Source organism: Nomascus leucogenys, chromosome 18 (assembly GCF_006542625.1).
Source record: "Nomascus leucogenys isolate Asia chromosome 18, Asia_NLE_v1, whole genome shotgun sequence".
NCBI lineage: Eukaryota > Metazoa > Chordata > Mammalia > Primates > Hylobatidae > Nomascus > Nomascus leucogenys.
This window is the reverse complement of record NC_044398.1, coordinates 19,253,704-19,280,499: the sequence shown is the minus strand read 5'-3', so window position 1 is coordinate 19,280,499 and position 26,796 is coordinate 19,253,704. Positions and strand designations below refer to the sequence as shown.

The 26,796-nt window shown below is 48.2% G+C and overlaps 1 protein-coding gene across 1 annotated transcript in view; it reads right to left on the bottom strand.

Annotated features, from left to right (window-relative positions):
* Positions 1–26,796, bottom strand: part of HK1 (hexokinase 1) — an 84,579-nt gene that overhangs the window by 42,231 nt on the left and 15,552 nt on the right. Inside the window, exons 2-3 of the mRNA XM_030797603.1 lie at positions 16,792–16,954; positions 788–936 (exon numbers count right to left, since the gene is read on the bottom strand). Coding sequence (XP_030653463.1) covers positions 788–936; positions 16,792–16,954 — 312 coding nt within the window. The remainder of the gene's footprint in view (positions 1–787; positions 937–16,791; positions 16,955–26,796) is intronic.

Sequence of the window (26,796 nt, the reverse complement as noted above, 5' to 3'; positions counted from 1 at the left end):
CACGACGGGCTTAGGGACCCAGAAATGACTGAAAACCTGCAGTGGGCTGCCTGAGCCCTGATCACAGGGTCCTCAGTGAGCTACAGACCCACCACTCCCCGCACCCAGAGAGGAGGGGGGGCAGGTGGACAGGCCCTTCCTAGGCATGCCCACAGCCCCTTGGGCAGGGAAGAAGGGCAGCCCTTCCTGGGGGCCCAGTGTGGGGAGCCCCAACAGGAGTGTGAAAGAAGGGGACCGTGATTTCCTTGCTTCCTCTGCTTTCTGTGCCAAGGGCTTGCACAATGCTATTCTAAATCAGGTAACAAGAAGCCCCCAAATAGCCCAGAGCTGTGAGCCCTCATTCCTGCCCGACAAGGCCACAGCCATACCCTACAAGGCCGGGGCCTCCAGTAAGTGGATGAGGCCAATGACCAGGAGAAAGGGGCATTTTCACCCAGGGCTCTGCTAAACCTGCACTGGGGAACTGACCCCAGGATCCACAGGGAATGAGTGCATTCACCCAACAGAGCTGCAGGGCCTCCCTCCTCAAACCCAGACTCTGCTAGTCTAAGCAGCCCACTTCCACTACACCAGTTTACCCAGACGGAGGGCCTCTGTTTAAGCAGAGCCCCCATGCAGGCTGTCACATCCTCTGCCCAGGAGTCCTTTTACATATGCATCTATGAGGAACTCTTTCCAGCAACCCTCTTCCAGGGGCTTGGGATGCCAGTGCTTTGAGGCCTGGTTCCTGGAGGTAACCTAGGGGATGCTGGCCCGACGGGGTGACCCGGAGGGAGCAGGGACCCACCTGGCTTCCACTGCCGTGCACGATGTTCTCTGGGGTGTCATAAACCTCGGACTCCATGTGAACATTCTGGTTTTTCTCATGATTCACTTGCACCCGCAGAATTCGAAAGGAAGACCCACCAAGATCCAGGGCAATGAAATCTCCCTTTTCTGTTTAGGGAGACAACAGGTATCACATCAGATTCAAATGTTAAGGGGAAGCCACATACCATGCCCGCTTCCTGGCAGGGTGTAGGCCCTGTCCGCCTCCCCCTGCCACATGCTGTTATCAGCCAGAAAGCAGCAATCATGCAAACTTCATCCAATCACTGCCATATACGCAGAGTAGGCGAAAGAAACCCTATCCTACCCCAGAGTCCTTAGACAGAAATAGCTTCAAGCAATCCCAGTCTCTTACTTCTGACTATAGGGGAATGGAAGTACTGAATTAAGTACAAATTCCCACACCATGTTTCTCTGGTTTCTTAACCTATTTCAAAAACAGCACTGCTATGCAGAAATAAAAAATCACACAGCATTTCAACTCAGACAAAGCCCTGCATCTGAGGTCCACCCAGTGCCTTGGGTCTCTGCATGTCAGCTCCGACATCGATTATTCCAGGGCTCTGCTTACTCCACAGGGTTGTGTTTTATTATTGTGGCAAAATACACATAGCATAAAATTTACCACTGCAACCATTTTCAGGTGTACAATTCAGTAGCATTAAGTACATTCATAATATTGTGCAACCATCACCACTATTTTCAAAACTTTTTCATCACCCCAACACAAACTCTATAACCATTAAGCAATAACTTCCATTTCCCCTCACTCTCAGTCCCCACCATCCACGATTCTACTCTCTGTCTCTATGAACTTGCCTATTCTGGATATTTCCTACAAGAAGAATAAGCTGGTCTTTTTGTGACCAGCTTATTCCTCTTAGCATAACGTTTTCAAGGTTCATCCCTATTTTAAGAAATTTACTCTTTTTTTTTAATTAATAGAGACAGGGTCTTGCTCTGTCACCTGGGCTAGAGTACAGTGGTGTGATCAAAGCTCACTGCAGTCTCAAGCTCCTGGGCTCCCAAGATCCTCCCACTTCAGCCTCTCAAGTAACTGGGACTACAGGCAGGTATGAGCCACCCTGCCCCCAACAGAATTTCATTCTTTTTTTTTTTTTTTTTTTTTTTTTTGAGACAGAGCTTCGCTCTTGTTGCCCAGGCTGGAGTGCAGAGGCATAATCTCAGCTCACTGCAACCTCCGCCTCCCAGGTTCAAGTGATTCTCCTGCCTCAGCTTCCCGAGTAGCTGGGATTACAGGCATCTGCCAGCATGCCTGGCTAATTTTTTTTATTTTTAATAGAGACAGGGCTTCACTATGTTGGCCAGGCTGGTCTCAAACTCCTGACCTCAGGTGATCTACCCGCCTTGGCCTCCCAGGGTGCTGGGATTACAGGCGTGAGCCACCACGCCCAGCCTCATTCCTTTTTAAGACTGAATAATATTCCATTGTATGGATCCACTACATTTTATTTATCCTTTCACCTATCGATGGACTCTTGGGTTGTTTCCACCCAGAGGATGCTTTTAACAGAAGTCCCTCTTGGTCACATAAAAGTACCAGTGGCCAAAGTACTGGCCTGCTATGGTTACCTCCCTCGGGAGCGACATGTGCAGCACTGGGGTGGGCCTCAGGGGGGCAGAGCAGGACTGTACGCCGAGACCATCGGACAGCAAAGGCAGGCAGCCATGGGCAAAGTTCCAACCATTAAGCCACAGCCAAACATTCTCTACCCTTCATCTCATTAGTTACCCTCACGATGCTCCCAGAAAAATCAGTTAAGATCTGTTTCACTCGTGATGCTAAGGTGACATCCCCACTGTCCTAATATCGATCACACCAGGGGTGACGGCCACCCCTGCCTTCCAGAGCACATGATCCGCCATGTAAATACTAGACTGCTTTGGGGTATATCATTTTCCTAGGCAGGGAAAGATCTTTATCATTATATCTTATGTAACAGCATTATTGAAATTTAATTCACATACCATATAATTCACCCATTTAAAGTATACAATTCAATGGTTTTTAGTATATTCGGAGTTATGCAACCATCAGCACAGCCAATTTTATAACATTTTCATTATTTCAAAAAGAAACCCTATACCCTTTAACTATCACCTCCCAAGCTCCTCATCCTTCTCCAGCCCTAGGCAACCACTAATCTATTTTCTGTTGTTATAGATTTACCTCTTCTGTACATTTCATATCAATGAAATCATACAGTGGCCAGGCACAGTGGCTCATGCCTGTAATCCCAGCACTTTGGGAGGCTGAGGTGGATGGATCGCTTGAGCTCAGGAGTTTGAGACCAACCTGGGCAACATGGCGAGCCCCTGTCTCTACCAAAAATACAAAAAAAGATTAGATGGGCATGGTGGTGTGAGCCTGTAATCCCAGCTACTCGGAGACTGAGGTAGGAGAATCTCTTGAGCCCAAGAGACAGAGGTTGCAGTGAGCTGAGATCATGCCACTCCAGCCTAGGCGACAGAATGAGACCCTGTCTCAAAAAAAGAAGAAAAGAAATCATACAGTATATGACCTTGTATGACTGGCTCATTTCACAAAGCAAAATGTTTTTAAGGTTCATCATGTTATAGTGCATATGAGACTTTATCCCTTTTAAATGGCTGACTGTTACACTCTATGGATATAACACATTTCATTTATTCATTTGTTATTGACAGACATTTGGTTTGTTTCCACCTTTTGGCTATTACGAATAACACTACTACGAATATTTGTGCCCAAGTTTTTGTGTGGACATGTTTTCATTTCTCTTGGGTATACACGGAGGACTAGAATCGCTGTCAAATGGTAACCCATGTTTAACTTTTCGAGGAATTACCACCATTCTTCAAAGCAGCTGCACCATTTTACATTCCTACCAGTAATGCATGAAGTTTCCAGTTCTCCATGTCTTCATCAACACTTATTACAGTCTGACTTCTTTATCAATTTGCATTTCTCTGATGACTAATGGTGTTGACTACATTTCTATGTGCTTATCGGCCACTTGGAGAAATGTCTATTCAGATCCTTTGCCCATTTTAAACACTTGACTTTTCTTTTCTTTTTTTTGAGATGGAGTCTCACTCTGTTGCCCAGGTTGGAGTGCAGTGGCTCAATCTCAACTCACTGCAACCTCTGCCTCCCCGGTTCAGGTGATTCTCCTGCCTCAGCCTCCTGAGTAGCTGGGATTATAGGCATGCACCACCACACCTAATTTTTGTATTTTTCGTAGAGACGGGGTTTCACTATGTTGGCCAGGCTGGTCTCAAACTCCCGACCTCATGATCCACCTGCCTTGGCCTCCCAAAGTGTTGGGATCACAGGCGTGAGCCACCCACCACACCCGACCTCATTTGTCTTTTATGTGTTGAGTTGTAAAAGTTCTCTTTATGTTCTAGATATAAATCCTTTATCAGACATACGACTGGCAAATATTTTCTCCCATTCTGTGGATTGTCTTTTCTTTTTTTTTTTTATGGTATCCTTTGAAGCAGAAATGTTTTTATGTTTGTTGTTGTGTTTGAGACAGGGTCTTGCTCTGTTGCCCAGGCTGGAGTACAATGGTGCAATCATGGCTCACTGCACCCTTGATCTCCTGGATTCAAGAAATCCTCCAGCCTCAGCCTCCCAAGTAGCTGGAACTATAGGCATACGACCACACCTGGCTAATTTTTTATTTTTTGTAGAGACAAGGTCTCACTATGTTGCCCAGGCTGGTCTCAAACGCCTTGGCTCAAGTGATCCTCTTGCTTGGCCTCCCAAAGTGCTGGGATTATAGTCATGAGCCACCATGCCTGGCCAAGTTTTAAATTTTGATGAAGTCCAATTTTGTCTGTTTTTTCTTTTATTGTTTGTGCTTTTGGAGTTGTAGCTAAGACTCTATTGCCAAATCCAAGGTCACTAAGATTCAAACCTGTATTTCGTTCTAAAAGTTTTATTAGTTTTAGCTCCCACATTTAGGTATTTGATCCATTTCAAGTTAATTTTGTACATGGTATGAGGTGTTGGTCAAACTTCTTTTGAATGTGGATATCCAGTGTCATAGCACCATTTGCTGAAAAGACTATTCTTTCCCTCATTGAATAGTCCTAGAATTCTTGTCAAAAGTCAATTGACCATAATGTATGCATTAATTTTTTTTTTGAGACAAAGTCTCACTCTGTTACCCAGGCTGGAATGCAGTGGCATGATCTCGGCTCACTGCAACCTCCACCTCCCAGGTTCAAGCAATTCTCGTGCCTCGGCCTCCCAAGTAGCTAGGATTACAGGCGTGTGCCACCACATCTGGCTAATTTTTTTGTATTTTTAGTAGAGATGGGGTTTCACCATGTTGGCCAGGCTGGTCTCGAACTCCTGACCTCAGATGATCCACCAGCCTCAGCCTCCCAAAGTGCTAGGATTACAGGCATGAGGCATCACACTCGGCCTGTATGCATTTATTTCTGAACTCTATTCTGTTCCATTAGTCTACATGTCTACCTTCATGCCAGTACCACCATGTCTCGATTACTGTTGCTTTGCTGAAAATTTTGAAATTGGCAGTGAAATTCCTTCAACTTTGTTCTTCTTTTTCATGATTGCTTTGGCTATTCTGGGTCCCTCGACCTTTTGATTTTTAACACAAAATAAGGTTTGCTTTCTGTTTTTAACAATAAAGCTGACTTATCTTTGTATTTGATTCTACCAAGCTATAAGCCCTGACACATTGCTATATTTCTGGAACTTACAATGGTGTTTGGAATGTAGGTAAAAACTGAGCAAATACTTGTGGAATTAATGAAGGTATAAATAAATAAATAACAAACCAAGGAATTCTCACATTGAATGTCACTGTTCCTATCTTTTTTTTTTGAGAGGGAGTCTTGCTCTGTTGCCCAGGCTGGAGTGCAATGGCATAATCTTGGCTCATTGCAACCTCTGCCTCCCAGGTTCAAGCGATTCTCCTGCCTCAGCCTCCCGAGTAACTAGGATTACAGGTGCCCACCATCATGCCTGGCTAATTTTTGTATTTTGTAGTAGAGATGGGGTTTCACCACGTTGGCCAGGCTGGTCTCAAACTCCTGACCTCAGGTGATCCACCTGCCTTCGCCTCCTAAAGTGCTGGGATTACAGGCGTGAGCCACTGCGCCCAGCCTGTTCCTATCTTCTTTCTCAAGTTCCTCGAGGGAAAGACCACAACTTGGGATTCTCTGTCCTTGGCACCCAGGACAGCTCAGCAAATGCTAGGTAGCTGCCTGGTCACAGGGACTGGTGGTCCATTCATTCATTCAAGGCACCTGATATGGTTAGGCTTTGTGTCCCCACCCAAATCTCATCTTGAGTTGCAACCCCCATAATGCCCACATATCAAGAAAGAGACCAGGTGAAGGTAACTGAATCATGGAGGTGGTTCCCCCATGCTGTTCTCATGATAGTGAGTGGGTTCTCATGAGATCTTACGGTTTTATAAGGAGCTCTTCCCCCTTCACTCGGCACTTCTTCCTGTCGCCTTGTGAGGAAGATGCATTTTCTCCTTCCACCATGATTGTAAGTTTTCTGAGGCCTCCCCAGCCATGCTGAACTGTGAGTCAACTAAACTTCTTTCCTTATAAATTACCCAGTCTTAGGTAGTTCTTTATAACAGTATGAAAACGGACTAATACAGCACCCCTGCTTGCCGTTTATTAAGGACAAAGCAGTTACACCATTATGTGAGATACACACAGAGGAAAAACCAGAGTATGCTTTTCCTTTTCTCTACTCACAACACAGAACACACCTGCGACCCTGGATGCATGTGGGTTTTTCCCCACACACCAAGCAAGTAATTCTGCAGTGAATCCTCCAGTAAACACCAGCTCCATGCTCTCTAATTCAATTCTATTCTTTCACTAGCGACGTGGAGATAGCATCATACCCCACAGCTTGAGGGCTCGTTCACACGAGGCTGCCCTCCCCCCAGCTTCAGACACCAGTCACAAGCACAGGTTGTGGCCTGTGCTTCCGGCTGATCGCTATAAATCGGGGTTCCTACAACCCCCTCCTTGGGTTCCATTAGTTTGCTAGGGCAGCTCACAGACCCAGAAAAACACTTCACTTACATTTACATATTTACTATAAAGGATATTACAATAAATACAGATGAAGAGCTGGATGGAAGAGATGCAATGGGAGCGGCATGGGAGAAAGGGCAGGAGTTTCCATGCCCTCTCCAGATGTGCGACCCAGGAACCTCCATGTGTTCAGCTAGACAGAAGCTACCAGAACTCAATCATTCTAGGTTTTCTTAATTTTGCTTTTTTTTTTTGGTTTTGTTTGTTTGTTTGTTTGTTCTTTGAGTCAGGGTCACACTCTGTCACCCAGGCTGGAGTGCAGTGCAGTTGCGTGATCACGGCTTACTGCAGCCTCAACCTCCAGAGCCCAAGCAATCCTCCCACCTCAGCCTCCCGAGTAGCTGGAACTACCGGCATGTGCCACCACACCTGGCTAACTTTTTTTGTATTTTGTGTAGTGACAGGGTTTCACCATGTTGCCCAAGCTAGTCTCAAACTCTTAGGCTCAAGTGATCCACCCACCTGGGCCTCCCAAAATGCTGGGATTACAGGCGTGAGCCATCATACCTGGCCTGTTTTAGGTTTCTGTGGAAGCACCATTACACAGTTGTGATTGATTAAATCATCGACCATTGGTTTATTCGCTCTATTTTCGGGCTGTCTCCCTCCCTGGAGGTGGCATGGGGGCTGACAGCAACCCTCTGATCACATGGTTGGTTCCCCTGGCAACAAAGACCCCCATTCCTGAGGCTATCCAGGGGCCCACCAAGGAACAAAAGACACTCTCCTATCACCCAGGAAATTCCAAGGGATTTAGGAGCTCTGCGTCAGGACCACGATCAAAGATTCTCCTAGCACCTGTATCGCTCAAGAAATTACAAGGGTTTTAGAAGCTAAATGCTAGAGACTAGGGGCAGAGACCAACATGTGTATTTCTTATTATTTCACATATTGGTTGGTTTTTTTTTAATAACAGTTTTATTGAGATATAATTAACACAGCATACAATTTTTACCCATTTTAAAGTGAAAAATTCAGTGGTTTTCAGCATATTGACAGAGTTGTGCAACCATCACCACTATCTAATTTTAGAAAATTTTCATCACCCCAAAAGAAATTCCATACCCATTAACAACCATTTACCATTTCCTCCCAACCTCCCTATCTCCCAGCAACCACTAATGTACTTTCTGCTCTACAGATGCCCCTATTCCAGACATTTCATATAAATGGAATCATACAATATTAGGTCCTTTGTGTCTGGCTTCTTTCACCTGGCACGAGGTTTTCAAAGCTCATCCATGCTGTAGCCTGGGTCAGTACCTCATTCCTTTTTATGAACCGATTATATTCCATTGTATGCATATATCACATGAAGCCACTGGTTTTAAATTATTTGTGGTCCAAAGGAAAGAGAGAGAACAAAGGAGAATGCTGGGAAGGAGGTATCATAGATTTGGTGGAAATTCTGACCCTGACTTTGTGGCATTGTTCAAATCAATATAGAATTTTCTTTGAGCTCCCATTGGAGTCCTAACTCCAACAGTACTTTACACCACCACTAGGTTAAAAAATCGAATTCGGCCGGGCGCAGTGGCTCATGCTTGTAATCCCAGCACTTTGGGAGGCTGAGGCAGGTGGATGACTTGAGGTCAGGAGTTCGAGACCAGCCTGGCCAACATGGAGAAACTCTGTCTCTACTAAAAATACAAAAGTTGGCTGGGTGTAGTGGCAGGCGCCTGTAATCCCAGCTACTCAGGAGGCTGAGGCAGGAGAATCACTTGAACCCAGGAGGCGGAGCTTGTAGTGAGCCGAGATCATGCCACTGCACTCTAGCCCGGGCAACAGAGCAAGACTCCGTCTCAAAAAAAAAAAAAAAAAAAAAAAATTGAAAAAATTGAATTCAGTGTGAAGTGGCTCCTCACAGGTGAGAGTCACTAGAATATCAGAAACATTGTATTTGACCATCCATCAGCTAACATTCACTGAGTCTTTCTGTACCAATCACTAAGTGCTTATATGTATCCTTTTGTTTTCAATCCTCGCAACCCTATGAAGTCAGTACTGTCATGATGCCCATTCTACAGATGAGCAAGTAAAGGTAAAGAGGGGTTAGGTAACTTGTCCAAACGCACAACCAGTAAGTGGCAGAGTCAGCATTTGAATCCGAAGCCATAATATATAACCATGAAAACTGCCTCCTGGACAGAACTCAGGGACAAGGATCCCCAAGGAAAGAGGGGGCCAGAGAGAGACTTCAGCACATCAGGAATGGCTACACTTCTTTTCTGGGGCTCTTCAACTTCCATGATTCCTTATAGCTTTGGGTTTTTTTGTTTTGTTTTGTTTTGTTTTTTTGTTTTTGTTTTTGAGACGGAGTCTCAGTCTTGTTGCCCAGGCTGGATGGCAATGGCGCGATCTCGGCTCACTGCAACCTCCGCCTTCCAGGTTCAAGCAATTCTCCTGCCTCAGCCTCCCAAGTAGCTGGGATTACAGGCGCCCACCACCACGCCCAGCTCATTTTTTGTATTTTTAGTAGAGACGAGGTTTCACCACGTTGGCCAGGCTGGTCTCGAACTCCTGACCTCAGGTGATCCACCCGCCTTGGCTTCCCAAAGTGCCGGGATTACAGGCGTGAGCCACCGTGCCTGGCCTAGCTTTGGTTTTATTTATTTATTTTTTTTATTTTTTTTTTTTTGAGATGGAGTCTTGCTCTGTCGCCCAGGCTGGAGTGCAGTGGCGTGATCTTGGCTCACTGCAAGCTCCACTTCCCAGGTTCATGCCATTCTCCTGCCTCAGCCTCCCAAGTAGCTGGGACTACAGGTGCCTGCCACCACACCTGGCTAATTTTTTGTATTTTTTTTTTTTTTTTTTTTTTTAGTAGAGACGGGGTTTCACCGTGTTAGCCAGGATGGTCTCGATCTCCTGACCTCGTGATCCACCTGCCTCAGCCTCCCAAAGTGCTGGGATTACAGGCGTGAGCCACCGCACCCGGCCAGCTTTGGTTTTATTTTGCTTCATTCTCTAATGAAGACAGTGAAAGCTCAGTCTGATAAACAACTATAAACCACTTGTGCATAGAGGAAAAAGGGGCACAAAAGCAAATACTACACTGAGATGAAATGATCGGTACTTTTTATTTTAATATTTTACTTAATTAATTTGCTGTTTTAATGTTCACCTAAACATTTATTTATTTCATGTTTTTGTTTGTTTGTTTTTTTGAGATGGAGTCTCACACTGTTGCCCGGGCTGGAGTGCAATGGCGCAATCTTGGTTCGCTGCAACCTCCACCTCCCAGGTTCAAGCAATTCTCCTGCCTCAGCTTCCCGAGTAGCTGGGTCTACAAGTGTGTGCCACCACACCCAGCTAATTTTTGTATTTTTTAGTAGAGACGAGGTTTCACCATTTTGGCCAGGATGGTCTCGATCTCTTGACCTCGTGATCCTCCCACCTTGGCCTCCCAAAGTGCAGGTCCTATACTCTGCTGGGCAAAAGACACTGAGGAATGATGTCTCTTAAGGACAACAAGATAACTGATAAACTTTCCTGGATGTCTAGCATCTCTTTAGATAACTACCCTCCCATTTTCACCTACGAGGTTCCGTGGGGCTGAATCCCCACTCTAGCTGCAGGGGTACCAATGTGTGATCCAGGCATGGGATCCAGGGGCGTCCCAAGTCACCCATCTTGTCCATCACGATTGGTTCAGGATGGGCACATGACCCAAGTCAGCCTATCACAGCCCTCCCCAAGACCATCACAGGTCCCATGGGGAGCAAGGCCTGCTCTTTGCACAGAGATCGCTGGCTATAATGCGAGGGGTCAGCCTAGGACTGCAGGGGCCGTCCCCGCCACTGTAAGAGGAGAGATGGCCTATGAATGAAGCCAACACACAGGAAAGGAGCTGACTGAACTAGTAAGAGACAGATGAATCCCTAGATACAGAAGTCAACTCACAGCGAGACTTTCCAGTTATAAGAAACTAGAATTCTCTTTTTTCTTAAACAAATTTGAGTTAGATTTCTTTCAGCTACAATCAGAAGGTTTCCAAGCTCAATATTCTTTGTCAGGAAATGAATCCCCCAAATGCCCACTTGCCCTCCATAACAAAAGGGACCTATCAGTCCCTTTTACCTCTGGTTGGCTCCCTGATTCAGAGCTGTCGTGTCCAGGCAACCCCTTGCAGAGGGACTGGAGCTGTGGCCTGCGGTCTCACCCACGTTTTGTGTGGCTAGCTCAGGGGTTGGGGGTGAGAGCCTGCTTGGCTTGCCCCTTTTCTCTGCCTCCTTCCCCTGTAACATCACAGAGATGCCAGCGAATCCTGAAAAACTCTGCATCCTTCCTGCAGGCGCTCGGCTTACACATTCGGGCCTGCTGGGTGGGGTCCTTGGACTGGCTCCATTGGTTTGGAAAGACTCTCCCAAGGAATTCTTACAAAGCCAGTTATTATATCACAAGACTGATGAGGATGACGATGACCCACCGTAACTCATAGTGGTTTGCAGTTTCCAAAGACTCTCATTTGATCCTGATGATAGCCTGGTGAGGCGGGTGGGGCAAGGATTACCGTGGCCATTTTACACATGAGGAAATGGAGGCTCAGAAGCTAAGTGGCTTCTCCAAAGTCACACAGGTTGGGAGTGGCAAACCCAGAGACTGATTCAGTGTTCTAGATTTTTATTTCCTTTTCTCTTTGGCTACAAGCTCAGCCTCTTTCTGCAGTAATAGGTTTCCTCCCGACTTCCTCTTTCTATCTTTGGTCTCAAACCTTGCTTCCTGCTACTGGGGCCTCCTACTTTTGACCTTTCCTCACATTTCCCATTTCCACTGAAGCCAGGAGAACCACTCAAGAGAAGGCTCATTAAACAAAACATCCGAAGGGCTACTGGCAATTCTCCACTTTCTAATGACAGCCATTATTACCAGCAAATAATGGAAAACAAACACAGGACAGATGTGTCTCAAGTACCAGCCTGTGCTGGAATACAGGGCAAGCAAAAACTCTGCCTGCAAGAAATGCCTGCCTGAGTCCAGCTCAATGAATTGATTCTTTTTTTTTGAGACGGAGTGTCTGTTGCCCAGGCTGGAGTGCAGTGGCGTGATCTCGTCTCACTGCAACTCTGCCTCCAGGGTTCAAGTGTTCTCGTGCCTCAGCCTCCCAGGTAGCTGGGATTACAGGCACTGGCCACCACGCCCAGCTAATTTTTGTATTTTTAGTAGAGACGGGGCTTCACCATATTGGCCAGGCCAGTCCCCAACTCCTGACCTCAGGTGATCCGCCTGCCTCGGCCTCCCAAAGTGCTGGGATTACAGGCATGAGCCACCGTGCCCAGCCTCAATGAATTAATTCTGTACATGAGATACACAGGCATTCCTGCCCATCTACAATCCAGCTGCATGATGGGAACTTCACACCTTCATCAAAAGCCTGATGGGAACACGAGACACTCAGGAGGTTTCACAGATAGAGAGAATACTTGAGATAACCCAACAATCTTTCCATATAAGAAAACTGAGACCACCCAAATGCTACAAGAAGAGAAGGTAAATATTTTCCTTCCGTTGACTGGAAAACAGTAGTATGAATATTTAGGGCCCCAAAATAACCGTGACTACACTGTAAATGGCTCTGCTTTGCATGAAAAAAGATAATGGCACATCCAAGCTTCTAGCAAATTTTTTTTTTTTTTACTTCTCCTTTGGGTAAAAACTCCTTGGGGTAAAGACTGTGCTAGGAACAATGAAGCCGAAACCAAGAAATATCGATTCCTATTTAGCCTCCAAAAGCTTACACTCTAATTAGTGCTTACAATATCCTTAGGGATAAATGAGAAAAGGAGAAAAAAGGGACACTTCGCGAATGGGGGAGGCTGGGCACAAAACGACAGCAATTCCCAAGAGACTGAGTAGTAAGGAAAACCAAAATATTTCACCCCAAAATATGGTATAATGAGTATTTTGAACTAAAGGCCCTTAAAGATCAACAGATGCTGGAAAATGCTTTTCTCCTATCTACATAAAGACCACACAGACCTTCCAAGGAGAACTTTATCCTTACCCTCCCTGTTATCTCATTATCTATTGCAGAAAAGAAGACTGAAGAATCTGACCACACCTGAATGGACCTTTTTAAAGATGCCTGTTCCTAAGCCGGGCGTGGTGGCTCACGCCTGTAATCCCAGCACTTTGAGGGGCCAAGGCGGGCAGATCACAAGGTCAGGAGTTCGAGACCAGCCTGACCAACATGGTGAAACCTCGTCTGTACTAAAAATACAAAAATTAGCCCAGCGTGGTGGTGCGCACTTGTAATCCCAGCTACTCAGGAAGTTGAAGCAGGAGAATTGCTTGAACCCGGGAGGCGGAGGTTGCAGCGAGCCAAGATTATGCCATTGCACTGCAACCTGGGCGACAGAGCGAGACTCTGTCTCAAAAAAAAAAAAAAAAAATCTGTCTCCTATTCAGTTTCCAAAGAGAACCGGTACTGGTTAATCTCTGTTCCCTGATGCCTTCATTCTCCCTAGTAATCATTTACTGTTCCCTGTCTCCTGCCTCCCCTCTGAAAAGAGGAAATGTGTGGCTGGACGCAGTGGCTCACACTTGTAATCCCAGCACTTTGGGAGGCCAAGGTGGGTGGATCACCTGAGGTCAGGAGTTCGAGACCAGCCTGGCCAACATGGCAAAACCCTGTCTCTACTAAAAATACAAAAATTAGCTGGGCATGGTGGCAGGTGCCTATAATCCCAGCTACTTAGGGGGGCTGAGGCAGGAGGATCGCTTGAACCTGAGAGGCAGAGGTTGGTTGCAGTGAGCCGAGATCATGCCACTGCACTCCAGCCTGGGCAACAGAGTAAGACTCCACCTCAAAAAAAAAAAAAAAGAAAGAAAGAAAAGAAAAGAAAAGAGGAAATTTAAGTATCTGGGCCCCACCAGGATACTTGAGTAATCAGTCTGTGATTCTCCCACATGCATGTTAATAAATGTGTATGCCCTTTCTCCTATTAATCTGCCTTTTGTGAGCTGATTTTTCAGCCAACATTCAGAGGGCAAAGGGGACGTTTTCCCTTGCTCCCTACAGTAGCTTTGAAGAGGGAATTCTATTTAGCCAAATCACCAATGTTAAAAAGTTTCAATATTTTCCTTCTTTATTATTCATTCATCCACTACCTCAAAAATGATATGCAGCAGCGAAAAGCCACTTTAGGTTTTAGGGTTTTTTTTAATGATGTACAGATTACTGAAGAGCAACTAAAAAATAAAAATAAAAACAGGCCAGGTGTGGTGGCTCACGCCTGTAATCCCAACACTTTGGGAGGTGGGAGGATCGCCTGAGCCTAGAAGTTCAAGACCAGTCTGGGCAACATGGCAAAACCCTATCTCTACAAAATATCAAAAACAAAAACCTCACTGCCCATAAAAAAAAATGTCCAAAAGACAAAGAAACTAATTAAAAATGGGCTGATAGGTATCAGAATGTATGTATCAGATATGTTTTCAGAAATGCTTCTGGAAAGTCAGTTGAGTTCCGAAACTCTGTGTCTAGTCAACCAGGGTCAAGGTCAGCAAGAAAGGAAAGGCTTGTTTCCTTCCTTTGCCTTGGAAATCACATCACCACTTAGGCATTTCTCCACCATGGTGAGCGCCAATTTATCCCTCCGTGGTTTGGGATTACCACTAATTCTGTCACTAATTACTACAGTTGAAGCAGTGATTAACATTTCAAAAAGGGAACAGCACTATGGATTTACTATTAAGGAGACCCAGATTCTGATTACTCCAGGGATCTCCTGATTCTTGGATGATAAAGGAGCCAAGAGGCAGGGGGAGGTGAAGACAGAAGCCCGGCACAACACGAAGGGGCAGGGAGCGGACTGGGGGTTGGGTATCCAAGTCCTTAGCACCAACAGCAATGTCTTTGCGGGGCTGTAGGGACCATTCCAAGCAAAGTGTGGGCTCTGGGGCACATGAACTGAACCCACCCATAAATATTTGGAATGGGGGGTGCCGTTTCTATGAATCTCTAAAAGGGGGTGAAAAATACATTTCACAAAGGAGTATGAGTTCTAAGCCTTGTTTGGAGGAGTAGCCAATATGGCAAATGGCTGGATTTCTATTGCACTTGGATCACACTTTGAGACTCTCAATCCTGGAAACGGTTTGTGAAGGAGAGAGGGAGAGCACCCCTGCTGACATAGGTCCCCAGGACACAGCTGGCTTGAGAGCAGGGCTCAGTGGGAAGGAGGCAAAGTGTCTCCTCCCCTGTGTCTGCCCTGAGCCAGTCACACAGGGTCAGGTGCCTCCGGGGATCAGGTATCCTTCTGAGCTCTCCCAAACAAAGCCAAAGCAGGTGCTCTCCTGGGCGCTGCCCATACCCGCTCCCCTCCCCCCGCCTTCCTCTTCTCTCAGCTGGAAGCAGTCAGAGCCATGCCTCTGCTACAGAGCTCTCCTCATCCTGGAAAGGTTCTACAGCTCCTGGCTGTTGGTGACATCCATGCCTGGGAAAAAGCAAGAGTGAACTATATATAAAGTTCTTTCTTCTCCAGCCAGAGACAAAAGAACATACCCAGGGTAGACCACAGTCTATTCACTCTGATGGCCAGAATCTCTTCAGTAGTTCTTAAAACGCTAGAAGCAGGTGCTAGTAATCAACACCTAAACAAAAGGGTGGAGGTGGAGTAGGCTTACATCAGAGATATACATGCTAATATGTGAGCATGAAGTAACTCCACCCATGGCCACAGTGAACAGCACACTGCCTCTTTATCAGCGTCTAAATCTCATTCAGGATGACTGCAGGCAGAGAGCAGAGGTCTTTTCCTGCTGCAACCAGTGTACTCCCACTTGCCCATCTTTCAAGAACATCAGCTGCAATAGCTGCAGTTTCCTGGCGTCCATTTTGCAGGCTGCATACAAGATGCCCCAAATCACTCCTTTAAATAAGAGCCTTGAGAGCGGGGAAGAAATCGCAGGGGTGTGTGAAGGCTGTACTCACTGGTCCTGTACTCACAACCCCAAGGGAAACCTGACTTCCTCCTGCTCTCCCTCCCTCTGCTGCCTAGAGCAGGTGAGCCCCACCCTAGAGCACAGAACACAGCTAACGGGATTCCTGTGAGGGCGCCACGCTGGAGCAAGCACAGAATTCACCTCCGCAAACTAGTAACTGCGGGTCCGCCAGGAAGAACAGCTTCCACTGAGCAGGCCAGACTGTGACCTCCCAGTCTCCACTCGGCCAGGTGCAGGGGCTGATGCCACTCCTCTGGGGAGGAGAAACAGACAATCCTCGGGGGCCCTCTCCCAATGCCCCACTGCAGAGTATGAGCCACAGGATGCAGAGTGAAAGGATACAATTTTTCTTTCAATTCCACCTCCCCTCTGTATTTCTTTGTTTTGGGGGCTGCCTCAATTCTGCATCTGTGAAAGCTGTCCAAAGGGGGTCTGGAATCTCTGCCTCTAAGTCTGAGACCCACCTGTCCACTAGGATTGCTATTATCTGGGGTAAGAAGAGAGGGAAGCTTTGATTCCCTGATGGAGAGATTTCCCTAAAATGAACCCTTCATTTGTTCTGGAGTTCTTCATGTTCTGAAGACATAAGAGCAACCCACACAGCATCTGCAAGACCCATAAACACTACACTTTCTAAAGTATCACAAGCCACTAGACAGTAAAGTCAATGACAGCAGGTCAGCCTTGCCCAACCATGATATCCCCACCTCCTGGCATAAGGTAGATACTCAGTAGACACATATTGGATGGATGGATCGATGGATGGATCAGCGGATGGATGGATGGATGGATGGGAGAGCAGATTGATGGAATGGTGAATGAATGAATGAGCAAATGTATGAACAAATGAAGTTAGAAGGAAGATTTCACAGAACATTTAGCCCTCAGGGTTCAATCTCTGGGTGAGAGACTTACCAGAGCCATCAGGAATTGACCTTACGAATGTTGGCAACATCTTGACTATGGCTGTTGGATTAAAATCCCGGGAGAGGCCATTCTTCATCTCCTTCCTGAAGCGAGTCATGATATCTATGAGAGTTTCATCGGAGAGCCGCATGGCATAGAGATACTTGTCAATCTGGAGGGGGATGAGAAGGAAGGAGAGTGAGGTCGAGGGGGAGGACAGGGCAAGGTGAGGCACCCACCCGCCGAGATAGCCAGCTCCCACAGGCACAGGAACACACACGCTGGCACATCACATGGCGGAAGGTCATTCAACTGCTGTCAACCATGTCACCTAGAACAGACTTGCAAATGCTCTGAGCCCTAGTTCCTGGCCTGTAAAATGAACCCGATATCTCTAAGATCCTTTCCAACCCTCAAATACGACATGGAAGCTGCCCTTCAACCTCCAAGTACTTGATGGAGGCAGTTTTCCTCCAGTATCAGGAACACCTCAAGCCTCCTTCTCTCTGTGAGAATTGGCTGGCTCACTCTCACTGGGATGGGAATGACAGAGAGGCTACGAACAAGGGCTCTGGAGCCAGCCAACTGGGTTCAATCCTAGCCTCAGAGCTTAACAGCTGTGTGAATTTCAGTTTCCTCAACTGAAAAACTGAGATGATAGATAGGACCTAACATAAAGGACAAGTTCAAATGAGACAGAAGCACTTAGAACATAGTAAGTGCTCAATAAGCATCAGCTATTATTATTAACATGAGACAGTAGTACTGGCAGGTGTCCATGGGCAAGACTTCTAGAAAGGCAGAAATGGCGGCCAAAGGGCTAGGACCCTTCTGAGAACACAGGGTGGCAGGCCAGAGCACAGAAACCTTAAACCCAGCCTCAATGTATGGAGACAGCCCCTGGGCTCCCATACCCATGTGCTGGGCCCGTGTGCCAGGCCATGGGCCCTGTACCTCTGAGTCAAGCTACTCCCACCCTTCACCAGGCCTGACCCAACCTGCTCCTCTTCCTGGGTTTCCCTTTCTCCTCAAGCTGCCCAGGCCCCTAACCTTAGGCACCCTGGGTTGTCACTGGCTATCACTAATTGTTCGTCCTTCATGGTATCTTCACATTTATTCTCCCAAAAAAGTATGCACTGGGCACCAGCTAGGTGCCTAGTATTGGGCTAGACACCTGTCCTGATGGCACTATCCCTGTGGAGTCCACTGAGAAAGGTTCTTCTGTTTCACCATCCACTCTTTCTGCTGCTCTATGTGCCTGGATTGCTGATGATCATCCACTGTAACAGTTTATCTTCGATCTCTTCCTTCCAACCCATCTTCTACACCACTGCAGCATCAGCCTCTTAAAGTGCAACCCTAATCAAGTCATGCCTCTGCCCAAAGCCTTCCAATGCCTCCCCACTGCCAAGGCACCTACCCTCTGCAGGTGTGGCTCTGTGCTCTCTGAACTCCAGCCAAACCACCTCTACCATTCCTAGTAGGTGCTCCAGGCTCTCCTCCTGCTGTCACCTCTACCTGAAATGCCCTTCCTTTTCTTCCCAGCTCACCTAACCTTCAAGGTTCAAATAAACTGTCACTTCCTCCTGAAGATGTCCAAGTCCTTCAGGCTAGATATCACCCCTCCTTCAGCACTGACCCCTAGACAGGCTCTGGCCTGGATCCCAGCTTTCCATGCGTGTCACCTTGACCTCCCCAGTGCCTCACATGGAGCCTTGCACACAGAAGGCTCCAAGTGGATAGAGAGAGAGATTTACGGCCCCACAAGGCTGAAAAGACCTTAACACTGGTGTTTTTGTGTTTGTTTGTTTGTTTTGGGTTTTTTGTTGTTTTTTTTTTTCATAGTCTCCCTCTGTCACCCAGGCTGGAATGCAGTGGCACAATCTTGGCTCACTGCAACCTCCACCTCCCAGGTTCAAGCGATTCTCCTGCCTCAGCCTCCTGAGTGGCTGGGATTACAGGCGTGCGCCACCATGCCCTGCTAATTTTTGTATTTTTAGTAGAGACAGGGTTTCACCATGTTGGCCAGGCTGGTCTAAAACTCCTGACCTCAAGTGATCCACCCACCTAGGCCTCCCAAAGTGTCTGCCAACACTCTCTATGCCCAAGGATGATCCTTGCCCCCACTCCTAACCACTAGCCCTACCACCCTTTTCCCTTTACAATAAAGCAGCTCAAAGAAGGGCAATCAGGAACCACCAAGAGCCAGAATAGAAATTGCCAGAAGAGGCCAGGCATGGTGGCTGACACCTGTAATCCCAGAACTTTGCAGGGCCAAGGCAGGAGGATCATTTGAGCCCAGGAGTTCCAGACTAGCCTGGGCAACAACCCTGTCTCTATAAAAAATAAAAATTAGCCCAGCATGGTGATGCACACCTATAGTCTCAGCTACTCGGGAGGCTGAGGCAAGAGGATCGCTTGGGCCCAAGAGGTTGAGGCTGCATTGAGCCATGATTGAACCACTGTACTCCAGCCTAAGTGACAGAGTGAGACTGTCTCTAAAAAAAAAAAAAATTAACAGTTGGCCAGGAGCAGTGGCCCACACCGGTAATCCCAACACTTTGGGAGGCTAAGGAAGGCAGATTGCTTGGGGCCAGGAGTTCGAGAGCAGCCTGAGAAACATGGCAAAACCTCGTCTCTAAAAAAATACAAAAATTAGCCAGGCGTGGTGATACACCCCTGTAGTCCCAGTTACTCAGGAGACTGAGGTGGGAGGATTGTCTGAGCTGGGGAAGCAGAGGTTGCAGGGTGCTATGATCGTGCCACTGCACCCCAGCCTGGGTGACAGAGTGAGATCCAGTCTCAAAAAAAAAAAAAAAAAAAAAAAAAAAGATATATATATATCTTTTTTTTTAAAGGAAAAAAATTGCCAAAAACATGGCCCTGGGAGGAGAGACAAGCCATGCCCTACTCTGGCTGGTGGCACTCATCGGCAGCCCTTGCCATCACAGTGCCCTGGGTCTGTGGGGAGAGACAGCCATGCTGCAAGCATGGGAGAGAAAGCTCCCTGGAGAGGCGAAGTTGGAGAGCACGCCCAGGCACAAGCAAGGGCATGTGTGAAGTCCGAAGGGGACGGAGGGCGGTTTTGTGATGAACAAGCAGACGGTGTGCCTGGAAAGACTGCCCAGAGCTCAACCACACAGGGCCTGATGAGCCACATAAACAAATACAAGCGGGATCCCACAGCACAGCGAGCCTTGAGACGGCTTTACTGATTACAACCATGATGAGAGTTGTGTGTCTGCTGCGTGGAGAATGGAGGAGCAAGCGCAAGATCATACAATAAAAACCACATTGCTGGCCGGGCGCGGTGGCTCACGCTTGTAATCCCAGCACTTTGGGAGGCCGAGGCGGGCGGATCGCGAGGTCAGGAGATCGAGACCACGGTGAAACCCCGTCTCTACTAAAAATACAAAAAATTAGCCGGGCGTGGTGGCGGGCGCCTGTAGTCCCAGCTACTCGGAGAGGCTGAGGCAGGAGAATGGCGTGAACCCGGGAGGCGGAGCTTGCAGTGAGCCGAGATCGCGCCACTGCACTCCAGCCTGGGTGACAGAGCGAGACTCCGTCTCAAAAAAAAAAAACAAAAAAAAACCACATTGCTAGCTGGCACAGTGGCTCATGCCTGTAATCCTGGCACTTTGGGAGGCCAAGGCAGGAGGATTGCTCAGGCCCAAAAGTTCAAGACCAGCCTGAGCAACACAGTGATATCGCACCTCTAAAATATTTTTTAATTTTAATTTTAAGGCTGGGAGCAATGGCTCACGCCTGTAACCCCAGAACTTTGAGAGGCCGAGGCGAGTGGATTACCTGAGGTCAGGAGTTCAAGACCAGCCTGGCCAACATGGTAAATAAAACCCGGTCTCTACTAAAGATACAAAAATTAGCTGGGCATGGTGGTGCATGCCTGTAATCCCAGCTACTCAGGAGACTGAGATAGGAGAATCGCTTGAATCCAGGAGGTAGAGGAGATTGCAGTGAGCCAAGATCGCGCCATTGCACTCCAGCCTGGGCAATGCAGCAAGACTCCATCTCAAAAAAAATTTTTTTAATTTCAGTTTTAAAAAAGGCACACTGCTACTCCAGCATTTTAGACATGCCCCAATGACCACACTCCTCACACATCATGATTATCCTTTTACGGAGCTGTCCATCTCCTGTGATACTGTGAGTTCCCTAGGGAAAGAAAACATATCGATAGACCTTTGGAACTCACCCAGTTGCTTGACACAAAGGAGGAATTCAAACAATGCTGGATCCTGGAATAATACTATACAATTCTCTTGTGGTTTACAGTATATCAATATATCAAGATCCAGTATGTCATTTAAACTTCAAAACTGTCTGGGAGATGTTCTTAATCCCCATTTTACAGACACAGAAACTGAGGGTCCAAGAAGCTAAGTGATTAGTTCAAAGCACACAGCTGGGGGAGTGAGGTTTTATACCTGCAAGTCTAAGGCTCCTCCATACGATCATCCTTACCCCTTAAGAAAGGCCGGTCCCCTGCTCTGCAGAAGGCAGATCCGAGTAGAGCTGTTGGGGTTTTCCCGCTGGACACGAGAAGCTTCTAGAAAAGGCAGCTCTCCGTAACTCCACAGCTATCCTGCCTTCTAAGTCAAGGTGCAGCTCAGCACACAGACATTGATCCAAAAACCCCAATGTTTCAGGACAACCAAGCTAAACCCAAATAAAGCTTGGAAGCTCAAATCAAAAAGCAGGCTGCAGACACAGAGGATGGCCTGGTCCTCAAGCTGGTATGGAGGGAGGGTTTTCCTCCTTTTGTTCAGGTTCATGAGTCATCATGAGGTACAACCCCTCTCAGAAGAGACATGAATACTGGGGCCAAAACGGGGGTTCAATTGAGGCAAGGCTGGAACTGAAACTGGGGCCTCCTGGATTTTACACAAATGAGGACAATGAAAGGAAGCCCTTTCTTTCTACTGGTCCTCAGGAGATCAGAAGGGGCCACTGAACCAGCAAAGACCCTAGGCCTGGGGCTGGGCTGCCAGGGGAGAAGTCAGCTCCCTGGTACCTACCACACTGCCCAGCCAGGCAGGCACCTGTTGCAGGACTCAGCAGACATGCCCCTCTGGACTGTGGGCCTTTAAGTGGCCCGGAGGCATTGGAGAAAAGCACATGTCGAGAGACATCTGCAGAAAACTTCGAGGAGCCCAGAGAACCCAGCACCTCACTGAGCAAAACGCATCTTCCTCATTCAGACCAGCCCCTCCCGGCACTCCACTGGACCACGCTTGTCTCCCTGGGAAAGAGGCTGGGAACGGGCAGTGGGTAGAAGGAGAGAGGGAGGAAGAAAGGGCACTGGAGCAATCTCTCCTGCCCATTTGCTCCAGATCTCTGCCAGAAACCCAGGAAGAAAGGATGACTCTTGGTCTTTGGGGATTTGGCCAAAGTCTGTGGCCTTTCAACTTTTCTATTTCTGTCCTCCTCTCCACAGCATCTCCAGATCTTTACTCTCCTCCTTCCTTTTCCCCTCTTCCCTCTCTCTCTACACACACACTCTCACACACACTCACACACTCACACACATACACATACAAGTACTCACACACACACACACTCACATCTCCATAATCCTGTCCCCTTCTCTTAGGTGCTGCCTCCAAATCACCGCTGCTTTACTGCTCCAGGAAAACATCGGTGCCCGAAGAATCCTTCCCCACCCTTCATTTGGGAGATGGAGAGGACACCGCACAGCACCACTTTCAGCTGCTTCCACTGCAAGCCTCGGTCTGTGGACCATCTATCAGAAGACAGAGGTTCCCAGGAGTCATGACAGAAACCCAGGCCCTCAAATGCTCACTCTCAAACACAGTGCCTGAGACGAACATGTGGGACTCTGGTCAGGCTGGGATGGAAATGGGAAGGCGCCCGGTCCCAGACACCAGACATCAGACACTGAGCTGGGTCCCTCAGACTCTTGCCTGAGAACCCGCATCCAGCCTCCAGGGCCTCTGTCCACCACTGCCCAGAGGGAAGAGCCCTTCCTATGAGGGTAGCCAGACTGGCTGCACAGGGCGGGGGCTCTTGCTCAAACACTTTCCAGACACTTGTCCTGGATTCTCCTTCTTGTGGACCAAGGGGGCCTTGAAGCTCTCAGTGGCTCCCAAAGTTGGACCCCCACAGAGCAGGAAGACATGTCATCAGCAGAGAACACACAGCCTCGCCAAGCTTCCCTGGCTCAGAGCCCTCCAGCCAAGGAAAGAACTCAACGGCCTAGCACCGCAATCAACTCACAAACATTTCTGTGCCCAACTCCAGCCCCACCTCCTGCTCCCAACAGAACATGCACAAAACACAAACTCAAGATTGGACATGCCCAAGTGAACAGGCCAGTCACAGCAGGAGGCACTAGTAACCACTGGTAACCATCCCAGCCATTTTCACCCCACCCCGTGGAAGGGGGCACAGCCATGGAAAATTTCACTCCCTCTCTCATCCACCCTCCCGTGAGGATCGAGAATGCTGCAGAACAGCAGGCGTGACTGAAGCTGCTGGCGCAGGCCTTTAAAATGAACTTTCCAAGCGAGGCGCTCCACTTACAAAAGGAAATTGTGACGTGCACCCTGAAGGGTTAAGAAAGATGTTAGCTTAGGGGAGGACAGAGATTTCAACATCAGAATTCACTTCCCTTTGCTAAGGACACCGACTCAAAGAGAATGGGTCCTGGGTGCTTATTAACATCGCGATTAGCAATGGCTCACATGTGCACTGGCCCTTCAGACACAGAACCTTCACATATATTATCCCATTTGAACTGTGTAGAAAGAAGTTAAATGAGCTTGTGGATGCCAAGTGCCAGGCAGGAAGCAGGTGCTTTAATGCTAGTTCCCTTTCTCCTGTCACTGCAGCCCAGTGAAGTAGGCAGGAAAGACATCATTATCTCCATTATCTAGGAGAGGAAACAGACCCATGATTCAAGCTAAGTTGAGGAGTTTATAAATGGCAGCTGGGTCTAGATTCCAGGGCTCGTAACCTCCCATTTGGGCTTCACCTTAAGCATTTCCATTTTCCTCACGTGGTGGAAAGAACACAGGGCTGTGGACAGAGAGCTGGGTTCAAATCCTATTTATTAGCCGTGTGACTTTGGACAAGTTACTTAATCTCTCCGAGTCTCACTTTTAAGATGGAGATAATACTCCACTTCAGAGGGTTATGGGGAGGATTTTAATGTGCAGAAACAAAGTAAGCATCAAGTGTCATTTCCCACCCTCCCATCCCTAAGTGACATAATCATGTACCCCTAACTCCTTTCATCTCAATGCCTGAAAAATGCATCTACCGGCCAGGCGCGGTGGCTCACGCTTGTAATCCCAGCACTTTGGGAGGCCGAGGTGGGTGGATCACTTGAGAGGTCAGGAGTTCAAGACCAGCCTGGCCAACATGGTGAAACCCCAACTCTACTAAAAATACAAAAAAAATTAGCTGGGTGTGGTGGCAGATGCCTGTAATCCCAGCTACTCGGGAAGCTGAGGCAGGAGAATCACTTGAACCCAGGAGGCAGAGGTTGCAGTGAGCTGAGATTGCACCACTGCACTCCAGCCTGGGCAACAAGGCGAGACTCCATCTCAAAAAAGACAAAAAACAAAAAAAAGGCATCTACCACAAATGCTATTGACCCATTGGTAGAAAACTAAAGCTGGGAGGCAATATGCCTGAAAAAATGGCAAATGAAAGATTCTAACAAAACTACTCTGAAACATTTGCACTGTTTCATTGTTTTTTTTTTTAAAGAAGCAATAATAGGCCGGGAGCGGTGGCTCGTGCCTGTAATCCCAGCACTTTGGGAGGCCGAGGCAGGTGGATCACCTGAGATCGGGAGTTCAAGACCAGTCTGACCAACATGGAGAAACCCCGTCTCTACCAAAAATACAAAATTAGCTGGGCGTGGTGGCGCATGCCTGTAATCCAGGCTACTTGGGAGGGTGAGGCAGAAGAATCACTTGAACCCAGGAGGCGGAGGTTGCAGTGAGCCGAGATTGTGCCATTGCACTCCAGCCTGGGCAACAAGAGCGAAACTCCATCTCAAAAAAACAACAATAAAGAAGCAATAACAGTAATATATACTTACTGTAAAATATATTCCAACATCATAAAAATGCATAAAAGTAAAAATCATTAATTCTTCCCCCAGTCTCCCAGAGATATCACTGCTTTATGTACAAGGGCTTTAGAGCTCTATGTACTAGGACTATCTTCCTCCCTAAACAAGCACTCATACATACAGAGATGGATGGTTCTTTTTGTTTTACAAAAATGGAATTATATCATAAACACTTTTTTCTTTAAAAATCTACTTCCCGCTTCCTACTTCCTGCGGACACTCTCTAAGACTCAAACTAGCAGAGCCATACTAAAGACTTCCTCAGGACCCCTCCTGATCCGATGACAGGGCACAGTCGGGGCCATGTAGACACCTGCATTTGACTTCTGGCTCTGCCATCCTGTGGGCACCTCAGTCTTCCCATCTGTCACGTGGGTGTGCTCCTATGACTTTGACTTATAAAGGCCTCTCTACTTTGCACAGCGCTTTTACCTGTTGGTCCTTACAGCATCCTGTCTGCAGAAGCAGAGCAGGTACCGTCACTTCCAACGCCCTGGGCAAGAATGAAGGGCCAGGAGGTTCCTCAACTGGCCAGGGCGACATACTTGCAGAGACTGGGGTGGACAGCAAGCTCCCTGATTCCTGGTGCCGTGCTCTATCCTCTCAGTCCAGGGAGAGCCAGGGCCAGGGGCTTCCTGGAGAGGGAGATGCGGTACTACAGGGGGCATCACCGCCACAGCTCCAGCCACCCCAGAACAGCATGGCTGCCCGGCCTTGCCGAAAGCACGCCACTCCAGTGTGACCTCCAGGAGGCCTCTTCTCCCCTCCAGCTGGGATCAGAGCCACAACAAGCTGTCCGATCTGCTCCTTCCCCTTTCACACAGTCTGGGAAGGAAGTTCAACAGCCATAGCAAGCTGAGAGCCTGGGCCCGCACCGTGGTCTGTGCCTGCCCAGCAGCCCTGGACTCCTCTTCCTGCCTGCACATGGCTTCTGCCGCTGCCCAGCCCCACCTCAGTAGTGCGGGTGGCAGCCGGGAACCTAGTTTCTGTCCTGCTCTCGGCAGCCGGTCTCTGAGCAGGGAGGGAAATGGCCACAAGGGGAGGCAGCCCTGATCTAGTGGGGTCCCTAAAGCAACCACTAACCCCCAGCACCCTGATGGTGGCTCATCACCTCAAAGGTCCTTCCTCGCAGAGCCCCGTCCAGTCTGCCTCCTGGGCCTCTCCGTCCCCAGCTCCTTCTTCCTCCCAAAGCTCACCTCCCAACTCACCTTCTCAGGAGCACATGCCATGATCCGCCCCACCCCACACCGTCCACTCCTCTCCTCAGCATCCCCTTGACCTTAGGTGTTCACTATGTAGGAGTCGATCTGCCTGGGAGACACTTCGTGGTGTGTGTCTTTCCTGGGCGTTGCAGGGACACATGCATGGTCCACACCGCCAGCTAGACCATGAGTGCCAGGGGTACAGGAGCCATGCCCTCTGGGCCCTTTGTGTGCCCAGGAGCCCTAGGAGGCACCACGTGGTGGCTCCTGGGCCAGGCTGGGTGGCTCCTGTGCTGGGCGGGAGGCCTCCGGTGACGACTAGCCTAGGGAGGTCTCAGAGGGTTTGCTGGCTCAGATAAGGCCCGGAGACTTCCCCGAATGGCCCAGCCCTTCTCCCCCGGCAGCAGCCTCTCACTTCAGGCTCTCCCTAAGGTACAGAGTTCCAGGCACTTCTAACCCCTGCCTTTCCCTCACCACTTCACCACAGCATGGCCGAGGCCCAGAGGGACAGAGGGACCTAAAGATAATCAGGATTCCCACTCCCTTATTCAAGCTGAGTCACCTGCAAGCTACCAGAGGAACTGTGTCTGGGATAATCAATTCCACTGCAGGGCTCCTCAGTGACAGGTCTGTGTGAGATCATCACCAAAGCCAAAACCATCCCTCAGGCACTCAAAAACCCCGTCCTGG